At 50.8% G+C, this 22,295-nt stretch overlaps 1 protein-coding gene across 5 annotated transcripts in view; it reads left to right on the plus strand.

The window, feature by feature from the left end:
• Positions 1-22,295, plus strand: part of LOC138447877 (regulator of G-protein signaling 8-like) — a 658,995-nt gene that overhangs the window by 80,648 nt on the left and 556,052 nt on the right. Inside the window, exon 2 of one of the 5 annotated variants that reach the window (XM_069604342.1) lies at positions 7,029-7,321. The exons of the other annotated variants lie outside the window; for them this stretch is intronic. Within the exon in view, the coding sequence (XP_069460443.1) occupies positions 7,100-7,321 (222 nt within the window). The 5' untranslated portion in view covers positions 7,029-7,099. The remainder of the gene's footprint in view (positions 1-7,028; positions 7,322-22,295) is intronic. 5 annotated transcript variants of the gene reach the window in all.

Genomic DNA, 22,295 nt, shown 5'->3' on the forward strand with positions numbered 1-22,295 from the left:
CTTGGGGCGGCTCATCTCTACCCATGTTCTTTGGTCCTGGTTATCCTTACCCTCATTCCTTGGTCGAGTGCTCATATGCCCCTCATTCCTTGGCCCTCTTCACCTCAGCCCATGCTCCTTGATCCTGTTCCTCTGTTCCCTCGTTCCTTGGGCCGTCTCATCTCTACCCGTGTTCTTTGGTCCTGGTTATCCTTACCCTCATTCCTTAGTCGAGTGCCCTATGCCCCTCATTCCTTGGCCCTCTTCACCTCAGCCCATGCTCCTGGATCCTGTTCCTCTGTTCCCTCATTCCTTGGGTCGGCTCATCTCTACCCGTGTTCTTTGGTCCTGGTTATCCTTACCCTCATTCCTTGGTCGAGTGCCCTATGCCCCTCATTCCTTGGCCCTCTTCACCTCAGCCCATGCTCCTTGATCCTGTTCCTCTGTTCCCTCGTTCCTTGTGCCGGCTCATCTCTACCCGTGTTCTTTGGTCCTGGTTATACTTACCCTCATTCCTTGGTCGAGTGCCCCTATGCCCCTCATTCCTTGGCCCTCTTCACCTCAGCCCATGCTCCTTGATCCTGTTCCTCTGTTCCCTCGTTCCTTGGGCCGGCTCATCTCTACCTGTGTTCTTTGGTCCTGGTTATCCTTACCCGTATTCCTTGGTCGAGTGCCCTATGCCCCTCATTCCTTGGCCCTCTTCACCTCAGCCCATGCTCCTTGATCCTGTTCCTCTGTTCCCTCGTTCCTTGGGCCGGCTCATCTCTACCCGTGTTCTTTGGTCCTGGTTATCCTCACCCTCATTCCTTGGTCGAGTGCCCCTATGCCCCTCATTCCTTGGCCCTCTTCACCTCAGCCCATGCTCCTTGATACTGTTCCTCTGTTCCCTCGTTCCTTGGGCCGACTCATCTCTACCCGTGTTCTTTGGTCCTGGTTATCCTTACGCTCATTCCTTGGTCGAGTGCCCCATGCCCCTCATTCCTTGGCCCTCTTCACCTCAGCCCATGTTCCTTGATCCTGTTCCTCTGTTCCCTCGTTCCTTGAGCCGGCTCATCTCTACGCGTGTTCTTTGGTCCTGGTTATCCTTACCCTCATTCCTTGGTCGAGTGCCCCTATGCCCCTCATTCCTTGGCCCGCTTCACCTCAGCCCATGCTCCTTGATCCTGTTCCTCTTTTCCCTCGTTCCTTGGGGCGGCTCATCTCTACCCATGTTCTTTGGTCCTGGTTATCCTTACCCTCATTCCTTGGTCGAGTGCCCCTATGCCCCTCATTCCTTGGCCCTCTTCACCTCAGCCCATGTCCTTGATCCTGTTCCTCTGTTCCCTCGTTCCTTGGGCCGGCTCATCTCTTCCTGTGTTCTTTGGTCCTGGTTATCCTTACCCTCATTCCTTGGTCAAGTGCCCCTATGCCCCTCATTCCTTGGCCCTCTTCATCTCAGCCCATGCTCCTTGATCCTGTTCCTCTGTTCCCTCGTTCCTTGTGCCGGCTCATCTCTACCCGTGTTATTTGGTCCTGGTTATCCTTACCCTCATTCCTTGGTCGAGTGCCCCTATGCCCCTCATTCCTTGGCCCTCTTCACCTCAGCCCATGCTCCTTGATCCTGTTCCTCTGTTCCCTCGTTCCTTGGGCCGGCTCATCTCTATCCGTGTTCTTTGGTCCTGGTTATCCTTACGCTCATTCCTTGGTCGAGTGGCCCTATGCCCCTCATTCCTTGGCCCTCTTCACCTTAGCCCATGTTCCTTGATCTTGTTCCTCTGTTCCCTCGTTCCTTGGGCCGGCTCATCTCTACCTGTGTTCTTTGGTCCTGGTTATCCTTACCCTCATTCCTTGGTCGAGTGCCCATATGCCCCTCATTCCTTGGCCCTCTTCACCTCAGCCCATGCTCCTTGATCCTGTTCCTCTGTTCCCTCGTTCCTTGGTCCTTTTCATCTCCCCCCTCTTTCCGTAGTCCATTTCATCTCTTCCCGTGTTCATTGGTCTTCTTCATCTCTATCCTCAATCCTTAGTCCAGTTTATCTCTTCGCTCATTCCTTGGTCCTCTTCATCTCCAACCTCCTCTCTTGGTCCACTTCATCTCCACCTCCTTGTCTTCTTAATTTCACCCCTTGCTCCTTTGTCCACTTTATCACTTCACCTGTTCATCTCCACCCTCGTCCCTGGGTCCTCTTTAACTCTAAGCACGTTTCTTAGTCCTCTTCATCTCCACCCTCGTACCTTGGTCATGTTCATCTCTACCGCCATTCCATGTTTCTCTTCATCTTAACACATGTTCCGTGGTCCTCTTCATCTCTTTCCTCGTCCGTCGGCCCTCTTCATCTCTTCACTTGTCCGTCGGTCCTCTCCTTCTCTTGTCTTGTTCCTTGTTTCACTTCATCTCCACCCTTGTTCCTTAGTTCTCTTCATCTCTACCCTTGTTCTGTGGTCCTCTTCATTGCAACCCTTATTCCTTGCTACTCTTGATCTTTACACTTGTCTCGGGAGGATAGTTCAGGGGCAACGTGCTCGCCTTGGAAGCAAGACGACGCCGAGCAACACAGGTTTGATCCCCTGGGTATTAGTGCGTTATAAATAACCAATTACAATTACTCATTGCTTGGTCCACTTCACCTCCACCCTCATCCCTTGATCCACTTCATCTCCACCTCCCTGGTCACCTTCATCTTTTCCCTCATTCTTTGGTCCTCTTCCTCTCTTCCCTTGTTTCATTTCATCTGAAGCCTCATCCATTGGTCGTCTTCATCTCTACCCTCGTTCCTGTGTCCTCTTCAAACACTTGTGTATAGGCGCGTTATAAATGCCATATCACATCATTTCCATCCTCATCCCTTTGTCTAGTTTATCTCCAACCTTGTCCCTTGACCTGTACCCGTGTTGCTTGATCCTCTTCAATGCAAGCCTTGTTCCTTGGATCCCCTGCATCTCTTTGTATTTTTATATTGTTTAAAGAGCAGACTTAGGGCCTGATCACGAGTTTGGCGGTATCTCATTTGGGATACAGCCCAACTGTATTTGCGTTAGCACCCACCCGTCTGGCAGTATTACTGCCGGATCACAGTTTGGCGCAAACTGTTACTCCCCATTCCCCAATCGGTCCATTCGACCCAATGGGGAATTTTCAGTGCAATTACCATGTGGTAATACTGCCGACAGTTATTGCGCCGAAAATGGCAATTTTTCAAGATTTTTCGTGATTGGGAGGTCCCTTAAATGCAGCAGTAACACCATTACCCCTGCATTTAAGTGCTACCCCTCAACTCATGATGAGGCCCTTAGCTCGCGAGCAGCAGAGCACTGTACAAGGTGTGAGTAACTAGTGTTTGGGCTGGTGTCTTTTATCAGTAGCTCAGTACTGTTAGTTGATACGATCTGTGAGTCAATTTGTGCGTCCATCAGAATTAATCCAGGCATTGTAGAAAAAGCCAAGTTTTGAGAGATTCACGTAACTGATGAATTGTGGGGGAATTACAAGTTGATACTGGGATCGACAAGAGAAGGACTGTTTACGGCTCCTCTCTTTGTGGGCGAGTTGTGATTCGAGCCAGTTGATCGCTTTGCTGTGCTAGGAGCGTGTGCCCCAAGATTTGTGGAGCGTAGCCACCAGGTATGCGGGTGTGGTACTCGTGACAGATTTGTAGATGATGCATGTCGTCTTGAACGGTGTCATGGCCTAGAGAAGAAGCCAGCGTAGTTTGCGTATGACGGGGGTGATTTGGTCTAGTCTCTGCAGACCCATACTAAAGCGTGCTCAAGCGTGTTGGGCTGCTTTTTGATGAGCAATTTGAGCAGCTTGGTCAGGAGGGCGATTCCCCCCATCGATGTGCGAGATCACAATGGCCTGCACTGTGGTCAGGATGTCCTGTGGCTGAATGAACGGTTTGATTTTGCAAAGGGTGGAGATTTGAAGGAAGGCCATTTGGGCTTTTCTGGCTATGTTTCTCTGGAATGACAGGCTGCTGTCGATGGGGAAGCTTAAACATTTTGCAGAATCAGAGACTGGCAGATCAACTCATTCTAGGCACATATCATTGAGCCATTGTTGTATGAGTTGTTGGGCTTGATTTATGATAATAATTTATAATGGGTTATTTCTAACGCGCTTAATATAATAGGTTTCTAAGCGCAGACCCAGGGATCAAACCTGTGCTGCTCTGCATTGTCTTGCTTGCAAGGCGAGCGTGTTGCACCTGAGCTAGCCTCCAGAGACCTATATCAGAGGACAAATTCAGTCTTGGAGGGGTTACATTTGATATATGCAGTCGACATCAGGAGTGGATGATGGCTAGGTAATTGCAGGGACAAGTAATGTCCTGTAGGCCTTTTAATCTCATGAACATTACTCTCTTGACCTTTGTCCTCATCATCTATACCCTTGTTCTTTGGTCCTCTTTATCTCTCCCCTCGTTCTTTGTTCCACTTCTTCTCAACCCTTGTTCCTTGGTCCTCTTCAGGTCCACCCTCGTCCGTTGGTACTCTTCAGCTCTATCCTCATATCTTGCCACCTTGTTCCTTGGTCCTCTTAATCTCTTCCCCTGTTCCACTTCATCTCTAACATTGACCCTCTTCGTCTCTACCTTTGTCCCTTGGTCATTTTCATCTAAGTCCTCATTCCTTGGTCTTGTTAACCTCTAACCTTGTCCCTTTGTTCTCTTCATCATTATCCTCATATCTTGTTCCTCTTCATTTCATGCTCATTCCTTGGCCATCTTCACCCTTTCACATGCTCCTTGTTCCTCTTCATCGCCACCGTCTACCCTTGGTCCTCTTCATCTCCACCCTCGTAACTTGGTCCTCTTCATCTCCACCCTCGTACCTTGGTCCTCTTCACGTCCACCCTCGTACCTTGGTCCTCTTCACGTCCACCCTCGTACCTTGGTCTTCTTGATCTTTACTCTCGGTTCCTGGTCCTTTTCATCTCAACCCCCCTTCATTGGTCTTCTTCATCTCCACTCTCGGTTCCTGGTCCTTTTCATCTCCAGCCTCATTCGTTGGTCCACTTCATCGCCACCCGAGTCACCTGGCACTCTTCATCTCTACCCTCGTCCATTGGTACTCTTCATCTCTACCTTCATTGATATGGGTAATATTGTGCAGATTTCTAATGCATCCATTGTCTCCAACAACTCCTTGCCACTAGGATGTAGACAAAGAGCCAGGTTGTAATTGATTTGTAAAGCCTAAGATGACTGAGACTGTCCCAGTGAAATGGAATTCCACACTGTAAGGGACAACATAAAAAAGGAGAGACTGCTTTTATGCTTCCTTGAGAAGTACATGAATATTGAGGGCATAAGATCAAAAACATAAGAAAGCTGTGTGGGGCAGTAGTTTAGAAATGGAGGACCTACACCATAGAGTTCCTTCTGGGCTATTCTCAGAACAACGGAGACAGAGAGGCACTGCAGGGTCTGAAGCAGGGGGTGTAAACAGAGTCACAACTCTTTATCCTAAGACTCACAGCCATATTCAAATCATTGTAATCTTTTGAGAAGACCAGATCCAGAAACAAAACCTTGCCATGGTCCTTACAAGATACTCATGTATGGGACATATGGGGCCAGGGCTTAAAAGGGAGGAGGCGGTGAGTGGCCCGGGTTACTCACCAGTCCAGGTTGCTGATAAAGTGGGCAGGGGACAGCTCATGCTTTCTGCCCAGAAATGTGGAGTCCAGAGGCCATGGCCATCGCTTGCGAGAAGCATCTGTGCTTAACTTAAGTCAGCGTTGGCTCATCTAATCGCCTATAACACCTGCAACAGCCAAAGTGACAGATGCGCTCCTTCTGGTCCTGGTGGAACCAGCGTCTCATCAGCCCAGGGGAACAGTGGCCATGCGCGGCAGGGCGTGGCACATGTGCACCTAGTGGGCCTTCCTCCTCTCCACGCTTGACTTGGACATCTCCCCAGATCCCGCTCTCAGGAATGAACAGTTCATGGTCTCAGTGGCAGCAAATGGCTCATGCCGGCCTTATTCTGATGGCAGTTCATTACTATGGGCAATGAAGTCGGAGGGGGGCTGTATCTCCCCCACTTCCAGAAAGCTGCTCTCTCCTCCAGTGGTGACTCCTGTCACCAGATCTTTAGGGTCTGTGACTGGTGACTGAACACGCTCTCTAGGGCGTAACAGGGCAGCATTGTCTTCATTGGTGTTGCGCTCCGTGGTACACAGCATTTGACGGGCGCATTAGGACACCTGCCCTCTTTGCAGATACTTGGGTTCGAGGGTAACAGCCTCGCCCTCACACTCGGGAGTTCAGCTCAGGTGGTAGTGTACACCGGGGTGTGTAGGCACAGCAAGGTGGTTCTTGGCCCTATACTCAAGCCTCTAGAATCACTGTGCAGTAGCCGTGGCATGTTCCAACTTCCTTGAGCCCCACTGGGAAGATCTTGAAGGACAGCCTGATGTGCCGTCATCTGACAGTGTCGACAGGCCTGGACGTGAAGGTTACTTTACCTGTGGGGGCGCGGAGGCGTGTGTGTTCATGCCAGCTATGTAGTCACCTGTCCCCTGGACTGGAGAGGTGGCCTCTTGCTCTGGTCCCTAGTGTGGATCTGCTGGGTCCTCCCCTTGAAGCTAAGGCTCCATGTGGTGTTTGATCCACACAGGTCGCCGGCGGCAGCAGGTCCTGGCTCTGCAGCAGGCTCCCTTCCCTGGCTTGGGACAGTAGACGGTCAAAGGCTGGGCCATGAAGGACAGACACCTGGTGCTTTCCTCTACTAGACAGGAAGTTAGGGCCTAGGCCGTCCTCACTCTGAAATGCGTCTGTCACAAGATCCGTGCCATCCTCCTGTGATGTGTGAAGAAGTTTAATGTTGTCCCTTCTTGCAGGCGCCCTGTCAGAGTCCTTTCCAACCCTACCGTTACTCTCTACCCATGCTCCTTCCTCTTTTCATCGTTTGGCCCTGATCATCACTCCATCAACCCTTTCATCCCTTTAGCTCCCACTGCACCTGTTCCTTGGTTTGCTTCAACGCTACTTTCAATCCTTGGTCCTCTTTCTCTCTCTTGGCGCTCGTCCCAGAAACCCAGCCAAAGAACCCTTGTCTTCTTGCAGGATGCAGCAGTGCCCCCCCTCTGATGGGCTTCCACCGCCTCTGAAGGCTCTTGCCCGCCACTTGCCCCAACATGCCCGCCGGACTCTGTGACTGCTTCCTACTGCGCAAGAGCAGAACCCCCCGACACAATGAGGTGAAAGAAGGGGACTCCCGCAGCACATCAGGTGGGAGCCCGACCTACCAGGAGATCTCCGAGAGCTCCCTCCCAGAGCAGCCGCTGCTGGATCCAGAGAGCGAAGCCAAGAGGGACCCCTTCGCCCCCTCGTTTTCCCCCTTCAATAGCCCGAGAATGGTAAGAACGCAGGGGCCATGCTCAAGGAAGCTGAATGAATGAAGGTTTTTCTCAGGCATGGACAGGATCTAGGGTGTGAAGCCATGTCCTCTGCTTGGATGGGGGGTGGTGGGGTGGGTCTAAGGCACCCATGATTACCTGCGGGGTGTGAAGGGGTGCAGATCTAAAGTGGTGCATAGCTGGGTAGGGGCCGCGACCATCCCTCTTCCTGAGATGTGGGGTCTTAAGGAGGCCACAGCAGCAGGTCTTTAAATTCCGCCCTGCGGCTGGGCTCTGTTTCTCTGCAAAAATATATGCTATATATCAGATTAATATACCAGCGCACATGCAGTGACAGACAGACACCTCCAAACAGACAGGCCAAGCAAGCAAAAGGGTGCGTGTGCCTCCAGACTAGTTATAACGCGCTTAATACCCAGAGGTTTCTAAGCACGCACCCGGGGATCGGACCTGTGGTGCTCCGCGCCGTCTTACCCAGGCGAGCACGTCGCCCCTGAGCTATCCTCCCGAGAAGACTATGAACCAACAAACACTTACAAGGAGGATCCAACAAGGCGATACCAGAGGACAGAGGATATTTATAGGATATTATATGTTGACAAAGTAAATACTGTTATCAGCAAGGAAACCCATTTCATGAGATGCAACAAAAATCAAGCAACATAAAGTCATGTTTTATGACAGACGCCACTGCCATACAGCATTAGTGTAAATTGTGTCTGTACCATTTACATGTATTAAGTTATGTATTGCACGTCGCTGAGGAAGCGCGATTGCCCGAAACATGTGCCGGCAGTCATTTGTAACTAACCTTTACATACAGGAAGAACAACGTTGTCACAGACCACTCAGAACTGGTCTGAGTAAATGTATTGCTGAAATTCGATTTAGCTTGAGTACAGGGGTGGGCAGGGCTTACAATGATGTTCTATTTAATTAAAGACGAAGACACACGCCCTTAGTGGTAAACTATGGCTGTACTCAGATCAGATACATTTAGAAGGCTCTTTTCTTTGGCATGGTTTGAATAGCAAATTATACCTATGGAAGTCAACATATCAATCTTAGCTCCATTTTTAAGCTAGTACAAATCTGAAAACTTCTACATTGTAGAAATAGGTAGCGCTTCATGATATTCCATAGGCAAATGCTGATCAACCTTTGAGGTGAACACTCATTTCTGCACACCCATGATCACAAAGCAGGTTAAGCGAAAATTAAATTGGGCAAAAGAAGTTGTCATTTCCATATGTAGAAAGTGGGGTTCTAGAGTGTACAGAGGGGTGCGTTCCAGAGGAAACTGTCTTCAAAGCATAGTGTGTGAAAAAGGAGATTGGTGGCACGTCATTGATGTGCCCAGGGATGTGTGTGTGAGTGTGTGTGTCGGGAAGGGGGGCGATTTTGCTCTCAAAGGCATCAGATTTGAGGCAAGTCTTGAGAGTTTATTCTAGAGGCGGCATGAGATTTCCGCAAATTGTCTGTCCGCTCTGATATTGCCCTTCCTTTGAGGAATTAGCAGGCGGTTGTCCTGTGCACACTGTGGACCTGTTCCCTTTCACAATAAAACATGTTCACGAAACCACTGACCATGAACATACACTCGCTGATCTGTTTAGAAAGCCACGCCACAATGTTGGATTAGTGCAATTTTGCGTAGGCTGTAGGGGGTAGGAAGTCTGACTCAGTGGGAGGGGAGAGGGAAGCAGCCCTGCTGCGTCTAAAGGTTTTTTAAATGGCAATTTGAGTCTAGAATTTGGGAAGAGCATTCCAGGTGAAAGGACATTGATCAGTTGGGTCAGTGTGGTCAGATCTTCTCCTGTAGGAGGAATGGTAATTTGAGTCTAGAATTTGGGAAGAGCATTCCGGGTCAAAGGACATTGATCAGTTGGGCCAGTGTGGTCAGATCTTCTCCTGTAGGAAGAAGGGTGATTTGAATCTAGAATTTTGGAAGAGCATTCCAGGTGAAAGGACATTGATCAGTTGGGTCAGTGTGGTCAGATCTTCTCCTGTAGGAAGAATGGTAATTTGAGTCTAGAATTTGGGAAGAGCATTCCGGGTCAAAGGACATTGATCAGTTGGGCCAGTGTAGTCAGATCTTCTCCTGTAGGAAGAATGGTAATTTGAATCTAGAATTTGAGAAGAGCATTCTGGGTCAAAGGACATTGATCAGTTGGGCCAGTGTGGTCAGATCTTCTCCTGTAGGAAGAAGGGTAATTTGAGTCTAGAATTTGGGAAGAGCATTCCAGGTGAAAGGTTATTGATCAGTTGGGTCAGTGTAGTCAGATCTTCTCCTGTAGAAAGAAGGGTAATTTGAGTCTAGAATTTTGGAAGAGCATTCCGGGTGAAAGGACATTGATCAGTTGGGTCAGTGTAGTCAGATCATCTCTCGTAGGAAGAAGGGTAATTTGAGTCTAGAATTTGGGAAGAGCATTCCGGGTGAAAGGACATTGATCAGTTGGGTCAGTGTAGTCAGATCTTCTCCTGTAGAAAGAAGGGTAATTTGAGTCTAGAATTTTGGAAGAGCATTACAGGTGAAAGGACATTGATCAGTTGGGTCAGTGTGGTCAGATCATCTCTCATAGGAAGAAGGGTAATTTGAGTCTAGAATTTGGGAAGAGCATTCCGGGTGAAAGGACATTGATCAGTTGGGTCAGTGTAGTCAGATCATCTCTCGTAGGAAGAAGGGTAATTTGAGTCTAGAATTTGGGAAGAGCATTCCAGGTGAAAGGACATTGATCAGTTGGGTCAGTGTAGTCAGATCATCTCTCGTAGGAAGAAGGGTAATTTGAGTCTAGAATTTGGGAAGAGCATTCCGTGTGAAAGGACATTGATCAGTTGGGTCAGTGTGGTCAGATTTTCTCCTGTAGAAAGAAGGGTAATTTGAGTCTAGAATTTTGGAAGAGCATTCCAGGTGAAAGGACATTGATCAGTTGGGTCAGTGTAGTCAGATTATCTCTCGTAGGAAGAAGGGTAATTTGAGTCTAGAATTTGGGAAGAGCATTCCGGGTGAAAGGACATTGATCAGTTGGGTCAGTGTAGTCAGATCATCTCTCGTAGGAAGAAGGGTAATTTGAGTCTAGAATTTGGGAAGAGCATTCCGGGTGAAAGGACATTGATCAGTTGGGTCAGTGTGGTTAGATCTTCTCCTGTAGGAAGAATGGTAATTTGAGTCTAGAATTTGGGAAGAGCATTCCGGGTGAAAGGACATTGATCAGTTGGGTCAGTGTGGTTAGATCTTCTCCTGTAGGAAGAAGGATAATTTGAGTCTAGAATTTGGGAAGAGCATTCCGGATGAAAGGACATTGATCAGTTGGGTCAGTTTGATCAGATCTTCTCCTGTAGGAAGAAGGGTAATTTGAGTCTACAATTTGGGAAGAGCATTCCAGGTGAAAGGACATTGATCAGTTGGGTCAGTGTAGTCAGATCATCTCTCGTAGGAAGAAGGGTAATTTGAGTCTAGAATTTGGGAAGAGCATTCCAGGTGAAAGGACATTGATCAGTTGGGTCAGTGTAGTCAGATCTTCTCCTGTAGAAAGAAGGGTAATTTGAGTCTAGAATTTTGGAAGAGCATTCCGGGTGAAAGGACATTGATCAGTTGGGTCAGTGTAGTCAGATCATCTCTCGTAGGAAGAAGGGTAATTTGAGTCTAGAATTTGGGAAGAGCATTCCGGGTGAAAGGACATTGATCAGTTGGGTCAGTGTAGTCAGATCTTCTCCTGTAGAAAGAAGGGTAATTTGAGTCTAGAATTTTGGAAGAGCATTCCAGGTGAAAGGACATTGATCAGTTGGGACAGTGTAGTCAGATCATCTCTCGTAGGAAGAAGGGTAATTTGAGTCTAGAATTTGGGAAGAGCATTCCGGGTGAAAGGACATTGATCAGTTGGGTCAGTGTAGTCAGATCATCTCTCGTAGGAAGAAGGGTAATTTGAGTCTAGAATTTGGGAAGAGCATTCCGGGTGAAAGGACATTGATCAGTTGGGTCAGTGTAGTCAAATCATCTTTTGTAGGAAGAAGGGTAATTTGAGTCTAGAATTTGGGAAGAGCATTCTGGGTGAAAAGACATTGATCAGTTGGGTCAGTGTAGTCAGATCATCTTTTGTAGGAAGAAGGGTAATTTGAGTCTAGAATTTGGGAAGAGCATTCCAGGTGAAAGGACGTTGATCAGTTGGGTCAGTGTAGTCAGATTATCTCTCGTAGGAAGAAGGGTAATTTGAGTCTAGAATTTGAGAAGAGCATTCCAGGTGAAAGGACATTGCTCAGTTGGGTCAGTGTGGTCAGATCTTCTCCTGTAGGAAGAAGGGTAATTTGAGTCTAGAATTTGGGAAGAGCATTCCGGGTGAAAGGACATTGATCAGTTGGGTCAGTGTAGTCAGATCATCTCTCGTAGGAAGAAGGGTAATTTGAGTCTAGAATTTGGGAAGAGCATTCCGGGTGAAAGGACATTGATCAGTTGGGTCAGTGTAGTCAGATCATCTTTTGTAGGAAGAATGTTGCAGAGCCTCTCGACCATTCAGGGATTTTTACCCAAGGACTGCACTGAGCCCACCTGCTGAGGTCTGGGCTTTTGCAGACTTTTGATTTGATGCACAAGGGGTCTCGCTGAGGGTCCAGTGTGCAGTTTCCATCTACTTGACCACCACTGGATGCTTTTCTATTGGTTTGTATGATATGACATGATGTGGCATTTATAATGCGCCTTTACACTAGTGCAGGGGGGTTGGGAAAAGTGCCAGGGGGGGAGGGGAAGGGGGAAGTGCAGTTAACTCAAGGGTGCAGCCAGCGGGTGGCTCATAAGTGCAGAGAGAAGGGACTGTAGGGTTGCAGATAAAGACCCTTAAGTGCTGGGGAGCCCGGAGGCAGTGCGAGAGCAACTGCACATGCAGGATTATGGTCCCGAGTTCAGGGGGTGACCAGGTGACCAGTGCGTATTACAGTCAGGTGCATCAGAAGGGGAGAGGAAGAGAGAAAGCGGAAGCGAAAAGAAAGGTCTTGAGTTGCTTCTGGAACCGGAGGTGGTTCTGCTCAAGTTTGCGAGAGGCAGGGAGGATGTTCCAGAGGGAGGCCCCAGCCGAGGAGATAGATCTGGCCCCAACTCTCTGCTTGGAGAAGTGTCTGACTATAAGAGAGATGGGGGTGGATGAGCAGAGAGCTCGAGAAGAAAGATGTTTTGGAAGAGAATGTTGTAGGTAGAGTGGTCCTAGGCTCCTGAAAGTCTTGCGGACAATGCAGAGAGTCTTGAAGTTGATCCTTGCAGCCAAGGGGAGCCAATGAAGAGATGTCAGAGCTGGAGAGATACGATCCCTGGGCTTGAGGTCAAGGACAAGTCTCACAGTCCTGTTCTGGATAAGTTGTAGAGGACGGAGAGTAGAGGCCGGAAGATTTAGAAAGAGGCTGTTGCAATAGTCCAGCCTAGAGAGGACCAGAGCTCTGGAAACAGTGAGCTTCTGGGGGAAAGTGAGGAAAGGAAGAACACCTCTGAGGAGCTGCAGCTGATAGTTTGACTTCTTAGAGATGTCGGAGTTGTGAGGAGAGAAGGAGAGGGAGAAGTCGTAGATGACCCTAAGGTTCATAGCCTCACAGGTAGGAGCAGGAAGAAGGCTGAGGGTGGGTGGCCAGAGAGAGCGAGGAAAGGGGGGAACTGGTGTTCCGATGAGGAGGATCTCCGTCTTACTGGCATTAAGGTAGAGATAAATGACGGCACACCACTCCTGAATTGCAGACAGACAGTCTGGAATGAGAGAAGGAGTAGTGGCGGCCGAGGGGAGCCTTAAAGAGAGCTGGGTGTCATCCACATAACACTGAAAGATGGAGCAGAGAGCAGCAATGCGGTGGCCAAGAGGTGCCAGGTATTGGGTGAACAGCCAGGGAGATATGTTAGACCCCTGAGGAACACCACAAGTAGAGAGAGATAGAAGAGAGGAAGGACCCCAGCTGGACCTGAGAGGGTTGATCAGTGAGAAAGGAGGTCAGCCAGGCCAGGGCCTGATCAGTGATACCCAGGTTATCAGAGGCGATTGAGCAGGTTGGCATGGTTGACCATATCAAAGGCAAAAGAAAGATTGAGGAGAATAAGTACAGAAGGAAGGTTAGAGTCAAGGTTAGAGAGTAGGTTTTCACAGATGTTCGGGAGAGCAGTTTCCATGCTTCTGGCCGCTCTGAATCCATACTGGTGGTCATGGAGACAACCAACAGATTCAGTGTGAAGATTAAGCTGGGAGATAGGCAGTTTTCCCAAGACTTTTCCCAGGAAAGGGGTGATGGAGATCGGGCGATAGTTAGCAGGAGAGGAAGGATCGGCAGAGGGCTTCTTTAGGAGGGGGCCACAAGGGGGTGCTTAAGGGGTGAGGGGAAGCTTCCAGTGGCAAAAGAGTGATTGCAGAATCGACCAAGGCTGGAGCAAGTGTGTTGATGTGTTCCTTAATGGTTCTGGATGAACAGGTAAGAACTTGTTTTGATGAGACTTTCATAGATCAGACTTGTCTAGAAACGTCTTCAGGGGTGAACAAGGGAAAGGAAGAGAAGGGAGAAGGGGAGGCAGCCAGAGGAAGGCCAGGAGTGGCGGAGGAGGAGGAAGAGAGGGTGGGCAGGATGTTCTGAGTTTTAGTGATTAAATGAGAAGTTAAGGCCGTACAGAATGCCTGAGAGGGGACAGGAGAGGTAGAGACTGCAGCCGGATTGGCCAGCTCTTTGCATATTTCAGCTGAGTTGTTTGATGCCGCAGAGATGCAGACTTGGATGTGTGCTCTCTTCTTGGCGAGGACAGAGAGTCTACACTGCTTGTGGAGCTGGCGGCAGGCTAGTTTGTCAGAGGGTGCACCTGTTGCCCTCCACTTTCTCTCAGCCACCATGCACTTGCGCTTGAGGGTGACGAGGTCAGAGTCGTACCAAGAGTTGCACTTGGATATGGGCTTCAAGCGGAACCTCATGACAGGGGCAAGTACATCAAGAGTGTCACAGATAGAAAGATGAAGGTTAGATAGGGCTGTGTCACAATATGAGTCGGCCAAAGGTGCAGAAAGAAGAGAGAAAATCGCTGCGAAAGCCTCAACTGACACACACTTCACATGTCCGATGACCGAGAAGGTGGGTGGTAGTGCTAGAGTTGGCTTGGCCTGAGGGGTAGAGAGGGAGAGGAGAGATGAGTCGCAGAGGTTGCGAAAGAGTCCTGCGGAAGGACAGGAAGCATCCAAGTGACGTTGAGAGGTAGAGGCGAGGAGGGAGGAGGAGAGTTCTGCCCACTCAGACAGGAAGGAGGCTACCTGGCCAGGCGGCCGGTAGATAGTGCCCACAGTGAGAGAAAGGCCAGGAAAGATAGAGGACCCGCAGGCCAGGCATTCAAAGGAGGAGTAGTACTGCATGGGAATGATAGAAACAGGCATCCACTCCAGTAAGATCAAAGGTACACCCCCAATGGGACGGTTGGTTCCTAGGCACGGAGAGTATCTTGTAGCCATCAGGAGTGTCAAAGCTTGTGACAGAGCTGGCCGTAAACTACGTCTCGGTCAGACCGTGTACATCCACATCGAGTTCTTCCAGAAGCTGGCAGATGTCAGAGGAGTGCTTGACAGCTGAGCGAGCGTTCAGAGTAGCAATGTGGAGCAGATTGCCCCTTTGAAGGACTTCCGTGGAGGGGTACAGGTCAGAGGTACGCCCTGCGGGAGAGTTGTAGGCGCCCGAGGATGGGCAGAGGAGGAAGGAGGAGAGGGCAAGGTAGCCAAGGAGGAGGAGGTGGGTGCTATGGGGATGGTGGAGGAAGGGGGCAACAGGGGGGCCGGAGAAGCAGCAGAGGCACCCGTAGAGGTGACAGAGGATGGAAGAGGCAGAGGAGCCATAGAGAGGATAGAGAGGATAGCAGGAGAGGAAAGAAGTTGATAAGGCGTGGGAAGCGTCTATCAAAAAGGAGGAGGTTGGCCCGAGTGCCTTGGACCAAGACCGTGCCGTTTAGGAAAACATTAATGATGGTTGTGGAGGAGTGAAAGGGGGCCAGGAGGTTCTCCCATTGGGTGCCACCATTAATGGATGAAGAGGTAAAAGGAGAGAGAACAGAGACCATATGGGGGGGTCCATAGGCCTGCAGAGGGAGCGACAAAGAGGATGTTGGTAAGGTTCTGTCTGGAGGAAGCACAGGTGTAGGTATCAGCGATAGGGAGGCCTGGGTTGGAGACCAGGATATCCCTTTGAACCTCTTTCTGCCAGACCTAGTGAGAAGGATAGGACAGTCGATAGAAAAGCAGTTGGAGAAGATAGGTTAGACAGAGAGCACCATAGAGGATGCAGAGGGAAGAGAGGGGAGTAAGAAGGGAGAGTGGAGGAGTGGCAGGAGTGGGGGTTTGGGGGCAGGCAGCCGGGGGGGACACTAGGGTAGGGGGGACACAGGAGGAGGGGCACACAGAGGACAGAAAATGGCAGAAAAATCAGATGCAGCACATCAACAAAGTCAATTGCCAGCAGAACCTAGGAGTAAGAATGGACACAGCAGGGAAGCAGGCAGTACAATGTAGGCAAGCAACCACGTAGAAACAAAACAAAGAGAACCAAGTGATCACTTAGGGAACCTAGAAGTAAGGAGGAACACAGCAGGGATGCAGGCAACACAATGTAAGCAAAGAACCATGTAGAAACAAAACAAAGAGAACCAAGCGATCACTTAGGGAACCTAGAAGTAATGAGGAACACAGCAGGGATGCAGGCTGCACAATGTAAGCAAGCAACCACATAGAAACAAAACAAAGAGAACCAAGCGATCACTTAGGGAACCTAGAAGTAAGGAGGAACACAGCAGGGATGCAGGCAGCACAATGTAAGCAAACAACCACGTAGAAACAAAACAAAGAGAACCAAGCGATCACTTAGGGAACCTAGAAGTAAGGAGGAAACCAGCAGGGATGCAGGCTGCTCAATGTAAGCAAACAACCACGTAGAAACAAAACGAAGAGAACCAAACGATCACTTAGGGAACATAGAAGTAAGGAGGAACCCAGCAGGGATGCAGGCTGCTCAATGTAAGCAAACAACCACGTAGAAACAAAACCAAGAGAACCAAGCAATCACTTAGGGAACCTAGAAGTAAGGAGGAACACAGCAGGGATGCTGGCTGCACAATGTAAGCAAACAACCACGTAGAAACAAAACAAAGAGAACCAAGCAATCACTTAGGGAACCTAGAAGTAAGGAGGAACACAGCAGGGATGCTGGCTGCACAATGTAAGCAAACAACCACGTAGAAACAAAACGAAGAGAACCAAGCAATCACTTAGGGAACCTAGAAGTAAGGAGGAACACAGCAGGGATGCAGGCAGCACAATGTAAGCAAGCAACCACGTAGAAACAAAACGAAGAGAACCAAGCAATCACTTAGGGAACCTAGAAGTAAGGAGGAACCCAGCAGGGATGCAGGCTGCTCAATGTAAGCAAACAACCACGTAGAAACAAAACGAAGAGAACCAAGCGATCACTTAGGGAACCTAGAAGTAAGGAGGAACCCAGCAGGGATGCAGGCTGCTCAATGTAAGCAAACAACCACGTAGAAACAAAACAAAGAGAACCAAGCGATCACTTAGGGAACCTAGAAGTAAGGAGGAACCCAGCAGGGATGCAGGCTGTACAATGTAAGCAAACAACCACGTAGAAACAAAACAAAGAGAACCAAGCAATCACTTAGGGAACCTAGAAGTAAGGAGGAACACAGCAGGGATGCAGGCAGCACAATGTAAGCAAGCAACCACGTAGAAACAAAACAAAGAGAACCAAGCGATCACTTAGGGAACCTAGAAGTAAGGAGGAACCCAGCAGGGATGCAGGCTGCACAATGTAAGCAAACAACCACGTAGAAACAAAACGAAGAGAACCAAGCGATCACTTAGGGAACCTAGAAGTAAGGAGGACCACAGCAGGGATGCAGGCTGCACAATGTAAGCAAGCAACCACGTAGAAACGAAATGAAGAGAACCAAGCAATCACTTAGGGAACCTAGAAGTAAGGAGGAACACAGCAGGGATGCAGGCAGCACAATGTAAGCAAACAACCAAGGATAACAAAAAGGGCCAAAGAACAGAACAATCGACCAAGGAACCTAGAAGCAAAAGAATGAGCATGCGGGGCACGCACAGCAGAGTGGAGAGAGAGCGGCCCAGAGATGCGAGGGAGTGCACTGCAGCCAACAACCGTGGAGAACAAAATCTCAAGAACAGTACCCAATAGGTCAGGGGACGGGGGCAGGGTAGGGGGCTAGGAAAGGGGAAGGTGGCTAGGAGAGGGCCCGCTGGGAATGCGGGGCACACACAGCAGAGTGGAGAGAGAGCGGCCCAGAGATGCAAGGGAGTGCACTGCAGCCAACAACCGTGGAGCACAAAATCTCAAGAACAGTACACAATAGGTCAGGGGACGGGGATAGGGAAGGGGGCTAGGAAAGCGGAAGGTGGCTAGGAGAGGGCCCACTGGGAATGCAGTGCACGCACAGCCGAGTGCAGAGAGAGCGGCCCAGTGATGCGAGGGAGTGCACTGCAGCCAACAACCGTGGAGAACAAAATCTCAAGAACAGTACACAATACGGCAGATGGGGAGCAGGTGCAAGTGGATCTATGTCACCTGGCCTAAGCCTCGCCCACCTGGTGCCTTCCTTCCTGCCTGCCGCTCTTTTTCACCACTTAGCAAGTCCTGCCCACCTGGTGCCTTCCTGCTTCCCGCTCTTTTTCACCACTTAGCAAGCCACGCCCACCTGGTGCCTTCCTGCTTGCCGCTCTGTTTCCCTATTGAAGGAGCTTTCCAGCTTCTTTTCCTTTGCGAATGGGGAGCAGGTGCAAGTGGATTTAGGTCACTTGGCCTAAGCCCCGCCCACCTGGTGCCTTCCTGCCTGCCGCTCTTTTTCACCACTTAGCAAGCCCCGCCCAACTGGTGCCTTCCTGCTTGCAGGTCTTTTTCACCACTTAGCAACCTCTGCCCACCTGGTGCCTTCCTGCTCTTTTTCACCACTTAGCAAGCCACGCCCACCCCGTGCCTTCCTGCTTGCCGCTCTGTTTCCCTACTTAAGGAGCCCTCCAGCTTCTTTTCCTTTGCAGATGGGGAGCAGGTGCACGTGGATCTAGGTCACCTGGCATAAGCCCCGCCCACCTGGTGCCTTCCTGCCTGCTGCTCTTTTTCACCACTTAGCAAGCCCCAACCACCTGCTGCCTTCCTTCACCATCACTGTCTTGTGGCCAATGCTGGATTTGACTTTTATGGACTTCATTCATTCACGGTGTGTCACTCTTTCTCATCTCTCATGCTGGACTTCCTTTGCATCTTGTACTCATGGTGGCCCTGAATCATGCTATTCCCATCTTCATCTTGTATCCTGGCTTGCAACATTATGTGTTACTATTGACTTCTGCAATTGTATTTGCTCTCCACTCTTGCTTCTCCACTCTTTTTGACTGCCTACTCTCTGTCCTCTCCTCCTTTCCCTTCTTGCTTTTCCTATCTCCTCCCCTTACTTTCTTCTATGCACTTACTCTATCAGAATTGTCCCTGCACCTAATATGATAGCAACCTCATTTGTTTCCTCCACCCTCCCATTACTGTTTTTTCCTCCCCACCACCCCTCCAGCACTATCTGAAATGTCGACAGGCCTAGTATGATAGTCACTTGTTTTGTTCCTCCCCTCCCTTTCTGCACCCCTCTCCCTCAGCTTTTGTTTTTCTCCGGCTCTACCAGAAATGTCATCAGGCCTAGTACGGTAGTCACCTGTCTGTTTCCACTTCCTTCCCACTCTCCCCCTTCCTTCCTTATCTATGTCTTAGCTCTTGCACTATCTGAAATGTTGTCAGGCCAAGTACGATAGTTAATTTCACATCCTTACTGTTCATGGTCTGCAAGAATGTGGTTGTATTTTCCTTTGTTCCCTCCTTTGCCTTGAAGCGCTTTGAAACACATTGTGTATAGGCGCTATATAAATAAACTATCATATCATATCAATAGGGCAGGGGACCGGTGTAGGGTAGGGGGCTAAGAAAGTGGAAGGTGGCTAGGAGAGGGCCCGCTGGGAATTCGGGGCACGCACAGCAGAGTGGAGAGAGAGTGACCCAGAGATGCGAGGGAGTGCACTGCAGCCAACAACCGTGGAGAACAAAATCTCAAGAACAGTACACAATGGGTCAGGGGACGGGGGTAGTGAAGGGGGCTAGGAAAGGGGAAGGTGGCTAGGAGAGGGCCCGCTGGGAATGCGGGGCACACACAGCAGAGTGGACAGAGAGCGGCCCAGAGATGCGAGGGAGTGCACTGCAGCCAACAACCGTGGAGAACAAAATCTCAAGAACAGTACACAATGGGTCAGGGGAGGGGGTAGAGAAGGGGGCTAGGAAAGGGGAAGGTGGCTAGGAGAGGGCCGGCTGGGAATGCGCGGCACGCACAGCAGAGTGGAGAGAGAGTGGCCCAGAGATGCGAGGGAGTGCACTGCAGCCAACAACCGTGGAGAACAAAATCTCAAGAACAGTACACAATGGGTCAGGGGACGGGGGTAGTGAAGGGGGCTAGGAAAGGGGAAGGTGGCTAGGAGAGGGCCCGCTGGGAATGCAGGGCACACACAGCAGAGTGGGCAGGGAGCGGCCCAGAGATGCGAGGGAGTGCACTGCAGCCAACAACCGTGGAGAACAAAATCTCAAGAACAGTACACAATGGGTCAGGGGACAGGGGTAGAGAAGGGGGCTAGGAAAGGGGAAGGTGGCTAGGAGAGGGCCGGCTGGGAATGCGGGGCACGCACAGCAGAGTGGAGAGAGAGCGGCCCAGAGATGCGAGGGAGTGCACTGCAGCCAAAAACCGTGGAGGACAAAATCTCAAGAACAGTACACAATGGGTCAGGGGACGGGGAAGGGAAGGGGGGGCTAAGAAAGGGGAAGGTGGCTAGGAGAGGGCCCGCTGAGAATGCGGGGCATGCACAGCAGAGTGGAGAGAGAGCGGCCCAGAGATGCGAGGGAGTGCACTGCAGCCAACAACCGTGGAGAACAAAATCTCAAGAACAGTACACAATGGGTCAGGAGACAGGGGTAGAGAAGGGGGCTAGGAAAGGGGAAGGTGGCTAGGAGAGGGCCAGCTGGGAATGCGGGGCAAGCACAGCAGAGTGGAGAGAGAGCGGGCCAGAGATGCGAGGGAGTGCACTGCAGCCAACAACCGTGGAGAACAAAATCTCAAGAACAGTACACAATGGGTCAGGGGAAGGGGGAAGGGAAGGGGGCTAGGAAAGGGGAAGGTGGCTAGGAGAGGGACCGCTGGGAATGCGGGGCATGCACAGCAGAGTGGAGAGAGAGCGGCCCAGAGATGCGAGGGAGTGCACTGCAGCCAACAACCGTTGAGAACAAAATCTCAAGAACAGTACACAATGGGTCAGGGGACGGGGGTAGTGAAGGGGGCTAGGAAAGGGGAAGGTGGCTAGGAGAGGGCCGGCTGGGAATGCGGGGCACACACAGCAGAGTGGAGAGAGAGCGGCCCAGAGATGCGAGGGAGTGCACTGCAGCCAACAACCGTGGAGAACAAAATCTCAAGAACAGTACACAATGGGTCAGGGGACAGGGGTAGAGAAGGGGGCTAGGAAAGGGGAAGGTGGCTAGGAGAGGGCCGGCTGGGAATGCGGGGCACGCACAGCAGAGTGGAGAGAGAGCGGCCTAGAGTTGCGAGGGAGTGCACTGCAGCCAACAACCGTGGAGAACAAAATCTCAAGAACAGTACACAATAGGTCAGGGGACGGGGAAGGGAAGGGGGCTAGGAAAGGGGAAGGTGGCTAGGAGAGGGCCCGCTGGGAATGCGGGGCATGCACAGCAGAGTGGAGAGAGAGCGGCCAGAGATGCGAGGGAGTGCACTGCAGCCAACAACCGTAGAGAACAAAATCTCAAGAACAGTACACAATGGGTCAGGGAACGGAGGTAGGGAAGGGGGCTAGGAAAGGGGAAGGTGGCTAGGAGAGGGCCCACTGGGAATGCGGGGCATGCACAGCAGAGCGGAGAGAGAGTGGCCCAGAGATGCGAGGGAGTGCACTGCAGCCAACAACCGTGGAGAACAAAATCTCAAGAACAGTACACAATGGGTCAGGGGACGGGGGTAAGGAAGGGGGCTAGGAAAGGGGAAGGTGGCTAGGAGAGGGCCTGCTGGGAATGCGGGGCACGCACAGCAGAATGGAGAGAGAGCAGCCCAGAGATGCGAGGGAGTGTACGCAATTTAGGACTGTGAGGGAAGCACGTGGCCTAGAATGCAAGGGAGCGCGCGCAGCCTAAGATGCGAGTGAGCGCACACAATCGAGGATTGCAAGGGAACGCACTTGGCCTAGGATGCGAGGGAGCACACACATTCTACAATGGGAGAGGGCGCACGCAATCTAGGATTGCCATGGGACACACACAGCCCAGGATGCGAGGGAGCGCACGCAGCCAAGGATATCGTACGTGGCCTAAGATGCAAGGTAGTGCATGGGGCCTTGGATAGGAGGATGCGCAATGAGCAGGGGGTGAGGAAGGGAGGCAGAGGGACAGGTCACAGGGGGTAAAAGCGTGTGCAAGAGTGAGAAGGGGCACCAGGCCAGGGAGTTGCGAGGAAAGTAGCAAGCTAACTCTCCCAGTAACTTCTTACCTGGCGGCCGCAGACAGGAGGGTGAGGTCGTCTGCACTCACTGTCTTCCTCGCAACCCCATCGCCACCATACACCTGCATCGCTCAACAACATGGCCTTGTCCTGTGAGGGCTTTGCTGCAGAGGGTCTGTACCTCGGTTCCTATAGGCACGGATGCATGCACATAGCGAAGTGTGCTACTTATAGTTGGGCAGCGTCTCCTACGCACTTTTGTCGCTCTACACCACAGCCTTGTCCTGCGAGGGCTTTGCTACAGAGGGTCCGTACCCCAGTTCTTATAGGCACGGATGTGTGGACATAACGAAATGGGCTAAGTATAGTCGGGCAGCGTCTCCTGCGCACCTGCATCACTCAACACCGCAGCCTTGTTCTGCGAGGCCG

This window comes from Ambystoma mexicanum, chromosome 3q (genome assembly GCF_040938575.1).
Source record: "Ambystoma mexicanum isolate Mex_15411 chromosome 3q, UKY_AmexF1_1, whole genome shotgun sequence".
Taxonomy (NCBI): domain Eukaryota; kingdom Metazoa; phylum Chordata; class Amphibia; order Caudata; family Ambystomatidae; genus Ambystoma; species Ambystoma mexicanum.